Raw genomic sequence first — 6,990 nt, 5'->3', positions numbered from 1 at the left:
ATTTAAGTAAAAATGTCATAATTGCTAAGTTTATAATGATATTCAGAAAGAAAAAAGACCTTAAATATTCATCTCTAGAGGAAACTAGAGTACTAAATTATTCTGCAAACTGGTTTTATAAAAAAGCATCTAGCAAGCACTTATCCTGCCTTTCTGATATAAATTATGTTTCAGGGAAATCAAAGAGATAATGATGAAAAGTATTCTTTATAAAAAAATTCTAGCTAATAAACGTATTAAAATGAAAATATTAGAATATCACTATCTTGCATGCTCTAATGAAGTAATGAATAAAGGAAATGATCGTCATCAGATGCTAAATAAAACCATCAGGAGAAAAGCTAATGGGGAACTTCACAACGGATGAATCAGGGCCCCGAACACCTAAACCCATTAAGGTCATGCAGTTTCTGTCTTACCCCCAGGAAACACTCTGGAGTCCTGAGCCACCATGATGCCACAACACTGGAAAGGTCAGGTCCTGCTTGAGCCTAACCTTCCAGCCCTCCCTGCCATCCTCTAGCAGAACTCCACCAACAGACCTTCGTCAATAACACATCAAACAGAACAATCAAATAGCCAAGTTCTGCCTGCATTCCTGACCCACAAAATTGTGAGGTATGTGTAATAAAATGCCAGCTGTTTTAAGCCACTGTTTTGGGATAACACAGCAACAGACAACCAGAATACCAACATTAAGCTCACAAAAAGGCAAAACTAAATAGATGGCTTACTACGAATAAAGAGCTGGGAGACTTCTTCAATAATAAAATATAATGGATATCACAAATACTAAATACCCCTATAAAATTAATTGTATTCGTTTCTTTCCCTTTGTAAGCAACTTTTTTCTTTACAGAGGAAGGAAAAAAAAGCTCAATATATTTGTGATCTAAGTTAATGAACAACATATTAAAGTAATAATGGAGGGGGGCATAATATTTATACTAGTTATTTCCTTAAAGAGGAATTCTGAGATTCAGGGAAAAATGTTTTAAGTTTAAGAGTTTTCCGAATTCCATACTGACTATATTCCTGCATGTTTGTAACTGACAGGTAGTTTTTTGACTCATAATGAAGAAGATACTCAAATCAAATGATTCTTCTCCTCCAGTTAGTACTGAAGAAAGAACTTCCTAAGTGGGATTTGATTTTATGCTTTTCTCGCTTAAGTTAAACAAACATGTCCTTCTACTTTTCTACTAAAATCAACTTCTTTGCAGATATGAAAACCTGGATCTTGGACTTGAATTTACCATGTCAGAAGTGTTCTAAAAACCAAACCTCCTCCTCTGAGAGCTTAATCCTTTCTTACAGTCAGACCCAGCAATTTCACTCATGGAAAGAAAGAATATGGGAATGGAAGCAGGTGCAGAGGGGTGAGAGGGGATGAAGAAACCCATTCCAGCAATTTCCTGCAGCAACTGGCAAAAGCAACTTGAATAAGCACCCTCAACAGAATAAAAAATGCCCTTAACCTAAACCACAAGGCTCAGCTCTATTTTAATTAGTCCCTTATACTTGGACACTTTTGTCTCAAATTATGACAAAATTTTTTTGGATCTTAGTTGAATTTATTGTAGCCCCCAATTCAAACACAGGGAAATGTCATTGGTACTAAACAGGTAAAAAGTAAGAGCATGGTCAACAGAAACACTGCCTCATGAATAAATTTCTCCATCCCTAAATTTTCAGTTTAAGAGAAATAATGTCTAGTTCATAGAGCAGTGAGAAGCCACAAGGCCAAGCCACACAATAAACCACATTATTTAGGTCAAGAGTAAAATGACTAAAAGGGATGGAATGCTGGTGATAATATTCAACACCTTCATTGGTAGCATGAGGCCTTTCAGCCTGTTTAAGACAGGAGCACTAAGGAGGAGATCATATTTAAGGAAAAAATGCTGACAGCTCATCAATTGATTTTCAATGAAAATGCTAAAAAAAAAATTAATAAAGTAGTTAAGCTGCTGAAATACAGTTTCACCAATTAGCTTAATGTCAGAGAATTCTAATTAGGCGTCTTGAGACTGCTATTTAGTGTTTAAGCCTTCAGAGTGCCAAATTCTCCTTTTCACACAAACTGGTTGCAAAATTAAAGACATTAGGCTGCCTTAATTACATTATCAGAACAGCTGGGATTAGGCAATCTCTGAAGTCAAGACGGCATTCTTTTGTCACAGGGTGGAAATCCCTGGCTTTCCAGGGTGCCGGATTTTGGTGCCATTCCATATCTCACCCATACAAAGCAAGCTGCATTAGAAACAAAAAATTTGCAGACAAAGAATAGAGAAATGCTCAGCAAATAATGAACACATTACCGAAAAAGAAAAGGTAGGTGAAAAGATTAAGCCTGAAATCGGTAGGTTTTGCTAACACCTCTACTGGCGGCTGGCCTGCCAACTCTCCGGTGGCAGTAAGACTGAAGGAAAGCTCTGTGAACTTGCTTGGCCAGTGGAGACAACTCTGTTATCTAAAGCTGAAGCACATTTATACTCCCTCATCCCAAGGGGTGTGAAATTAGCAGCTATTGTTTTTACACATTTTTGCCAACACAATGCCTTTTATGTCTTTACATTGTTTATAAAACTGTGTTTTCTTGCACATGGGAACCCTTTTTTTAATTCTAATTTTTTAAGCAACAGGATTGGCTCTCCTTCCCCCTTCTCTACTCCATTCCTTATTCCTCTAAACAACCAATGTTTTTTTTTTTTTGAGACAGAGTCTTACTCTGTTGCTCGGGCTAGAGTGCCGTGGCGTCAGCCTAGCTCACAGCAACCTCAAACTCCTGGGCTCAAGCAATCCTTCGGCCTCAGCCTCCCGAGTAGCTGGGACTGCAAGCATGTGCCACCATGCCCGGCTAATTTTTTTCTATATATTTTTTAGCTGTCCAATTAATTTCTTTCTATTTTTGGTAGAGACGGGGTCTTGCTCTTGCTCAGGCTGGTCTCAAACTCCTGAGCTCAAATGATCTGCCCACCTCGGCCTCCCAGAGTGCTAGGATTACAGGTGTGAGCCACCGCGCCCAGCCTAAACAACCAATGTTTTTATAATGGACTCATCTGACAGCATGATTTTTCCCAATTAAAAAACAGTAAAGATTGGGATTGAGGGTAGTAGGGATGCCCATAATTCATCGCACAGTGGTCAATCTGAAGGCGGCCAAAAACCTATCTGTTAGGCATCAGCCATTAATTAACCAAACAGAGCTGCCCCCCAGTAGTCCAGATACTTGTTTCCCAAAACCTACAACTGCTATAATTTCTTAATTCCAGTTTTAAAATTTTAGGTGTGGCAGTATCTGCTGTTATCACCCCAGTGCCATCACCTCTCATCTGGAATACTGCTACAGCCTCCTAGCCAGGCCTCTGTTGGCATGTTGTCTGCAAATCAGATCTTTCTAAACTAAAAATCAAATCATGTCACCCCCCTGATTAAAACTCTTCCATGGTTTTCCACTGCATGTAGAATTAAACCCAAATTCCTTTCCATGGCCTATACGGCCACAGATAATCCACCCTCTGCCTAGGTCTCCAATGTTCTCTTTCGTCACCCACACACCTCACTCACTCCAGCCACACTGACTCTCTGTCAGTTCCTCCATTCCCCTAACTTATTCCTGCCTTGGGAGATGTACACCTGCTTGTGTTTCTTGCTGGAATGCAGTTCTCCAGGTTGCACGAGATTGGCTTTTTATTTTTAAACAATTATAATCAAAACTTTAATCCCAAGGATTCTCACAAAACATATTACAAATGCAGCTCTGCATATGCCTGTGAATGACCAAGAAAGCACCATGAGTATTGACTTGGGGGTTACAAATAAATGTTAGTGAATAGGCAAATTTATAAATATGGAATCTGCAAATAAAGGGGTTTAACTGTATAAACTAGACAAAATAGCAAACTATTTGAAATGCACTGGAGAGTGCCCAGAAGGAGAAAGGGAGGAAAAGAACATTTCTCAAAAGGAAATGATTCTGAGTGAGTTTCCCATTTTAAGGCTTTTCACCTAAGGGCAGGCTATGGTCCCTGTCACATTGGAGGCTAAAACTTGAAAAAGAATGTTGCAGTCTTACTGGATTGAAGAACCAGAGAAAAAAAGACCTGAGCTATCTCAGCAGCTGGAAAGTAAGTAAGGAAATTCCAAATTCTGTATTTAACCCTGTCCAAATCCCCAACTGACTCCTGAAAGTCCAAGCAGCCCAGCTATGATTGAAAGAACAGAAGAACTAAACATATTTCAGTTGTTGTTTCCTGCAAAAAGACAGGATTCAGAGGTTTTTCAGCCAAATTCACTACCATAAAATAATAAAAAAAAGAACACTCTGCAGAGGAATACAATAGAATCCAGAGTCTCTACAACTCATCATCCACAATGTCCGTCAGGACACAATCCAAGATTATTAGACATAAGAAACAGAAAAACATGACCCATACTCAAGAGAAAAGCCGCTGAAGAGACTGACCCCAAAATGACTACGCCATTAAACTCAGACAAAAATTTTAAAGCAGCTATTAAAATTCAAGGATATAAATAAAAATATGGTTGTGATGGATGAACAAACAAGAAATCTGAGAAGAGAAATAGAAGCTGTGAAAAAATATCCAAATGAACTTTCTAGAACTGAAAAATATAATATATAAAATAAGAAAGTAACTAGATGTCTATAAAAGCATATTAGAGATGATATAAGAAAAAGTAAACTTGAAAATAGATCAATAGAAATTATCCAATCTAAAGAAGAGAAAAAATTTTTTAAAAATTGACAGAGCCCCAATATAAAAGGGTCTAACAGTATAATTAGAGTCAGACGGAAAAGAGAGAGAAAATAGTGCAAAAAAGATAAGTGAACAAAGTCTGAACATTTCTCAGTTTTGGCAAAAGACATAAATTTATAGATTTAAGAATTTAGTACACCCTAAGCAGGATAACAATAAAGGAAGCTGCATCAAAGCTTTTCTTTAAAACCAAAGACAAAAAAAAAATGTCAATAGCATTCAGGTCTCTGTTCTAGCTCTTTGATTTAAAGGCAATATCTGATTGAAATGCTAATCATGAAGTTTCAAAGACTTAGACACTTGCTACCCAGTTGAAAGGGATACATACTCTCAAAATAAGATATCATTGATCAGCTAAGATTTAAAATGAGATTAGAGACATCCCACTAACCTACTTTTACCATGTCACCAAAATAGAGAATTTACTTACTTGTTGTCTCTCTCACTCACTAGATTTTAAGGACCAAGAGAAAAGGGACCTTTGTCTGTCTTATTCCCTCTTGCATACCTCATACCTAGGAGTATGTCTAAAACATAAGTGCTTAATAAATATTTGTTAATTGAATAAATTATATTAAAGTCATACTTTACACTTTCATTACACAAAATGAAGGTAAACATCTCAACAAAAGATATAATGTAGGTAACACACTATTAACATTTAAAGAATTAATGTTTTCACAGTTAATTTCTTAAGTCTAAGAGATAGTAAGTTGTGTGAAATGTTTATACTTCAAACATGCAACCTATACGCTATTCAAATGTCTCTTCTTCCTATCTAAAATGGAAACCAGTTAATTTTTATTAAAGAAAATAATATTTTGACATAAGGTATTTAAAATCACCTGTCCTGCCAATTCCAATCGCTTGTTACCATAATAGTCTCTGTCGTCGACTTTATTATCTCCTTGTGCCAAAATTACTCTTCGCACCATCACTGCAGTATAGATACATTTGGCTCGGAAATTGAATTCCTTAACCTGTAATTCAGAAATTAGAGAAAATTTTTGAGAAAATGCACACTAAAATTTAAGGTATCCCAAGAAAAGAACCAATGTTTTAACATTTAAATAACATTGAATTATGATTCTCCCTATTCAAAGAAATTCAACTAGTCTGTGAACTTTGTGAAGGCTGAGACGATGACTTTTCATCTTTATATTCAGTCCCTGTGAGTACCTTTTCTTCAGAGATGACTACTATCTACTTCTTCCTTCCTATATACTTCATGTCACTCCTTCATTAGAGATGGAGTCCATCACCCACCTTGGATGGCCTGTGATTAGTTTGACCAAGAGAATACAGCAGAAATGATGCCAAGCCAATTCCACACCTATCCTTTAATTAAACTGGCAGTTTCTACTTCCTTTCTGTTAGAGTCCTCAGACATCACGTTAGAAGCCAAGGATACTCTGTTGTGTAGAGAAAGAGGCTACATGGAAAAGCACTAAGGGAACAGAGCTATGAGTGAGGAAGTCATCTGGGATGTCCGGCCCACTTGAGCCTTCAGATGACTCCAGCCTCAGCTGCTGTCTGTCTGAAAGTTCATGAGACCTAAAATGAGAACTCCCTCTCTAACTTAGGTTAAGCCCAGTTAAACCACAGAATCATAAGAGATACAATAAACATTTATGTTAAGCCATTAAGTTTTGGGATTTTTTGTTATGCAGTGATAACAAGAACAGTACTAAAACATTGTCTAGCATGCAGCAAATATCTGTTCAATGAATAAATGGATGGACTGATGCATGAATTTGCTGCAAATGTTCTAGCCAATCTTCTCTAGTACAAATGCTGAAATCTATATGAATGAATCTGGCTCAATCATTAAGTTCAATCAGAACTGGTAAAATAACTGCACTGATTTGTTTGGGAGGATAAAAACCTGAGGAAGATCCTTTCCCTACACCTAAAAATGTGTATTCTGAGGGTGCGGGTCTGAACTTTTGCCAATTTCGAGAAATATTTTATAGGCCTTTCTATAGAGGATACATACTACTAGAAAATTTCCTTTTTACTTACGTTAATCGTTTACTAAAATCCCAATGAGATCCTTTTTATTAAGATTATCATTATGACAATAACTCGGCACATCTTGATCTAAAAGAACAGCAGCAAGCATTCTCCTTTATAGGTTTTGCTGTTATTAAGGAATTCCACTAAATAATGTTAGCATTCTGTATGTGTTTGAAAAGTTTATATTCCTTCA

At 36.8% G+C, this 6,990-nt stretch overlaps 1 protein-coding gene across 1 annotated transcript in view; it reads right to left on the bottom strand.

Annotated features, from left to right (window-relative positions):
* The window catches only part of POLR3B (polymerase (RNA) III (DNA directed) polypeptide B), a 136,641-nt gene that overhangs the window by 73,260 nt on the left and 56,391 nt on the right, over positions 1–6,990 (bottom strand). Inside the window, exon 12 of the mRNA XM_012644696.1 lies at positions 5,627–5,761. Coding sequence (XP_012500150.1) covers positions 5,627–5,761 — 135 coding nt within the window. The remainder of the gene's footprint in view (positions 1–5,626; positions 5,762–6,990) is intronic.

Source organism: Propithecus coquereli, unplaced genomic scaffold, assembly GCF_000956105.1.
Source record: "Propithecus coquereli isolate 6110/MARCELLA unplaced genomic scaffold, Pcoq_1.0 Scaffold218, whole genome shotgun sequence".
Taxonomy (NCBI): Eukaryota; Metazoa; Chordata; class Mammalia; order Primates; family Indriidae; genus Propithecus; species Propithecus coquereli.
The sequence above is the reverse complement of the archived record's forward strand: the minus strand, read 5'-3'. Positions and strand labels throughout refer to the sequence as shown.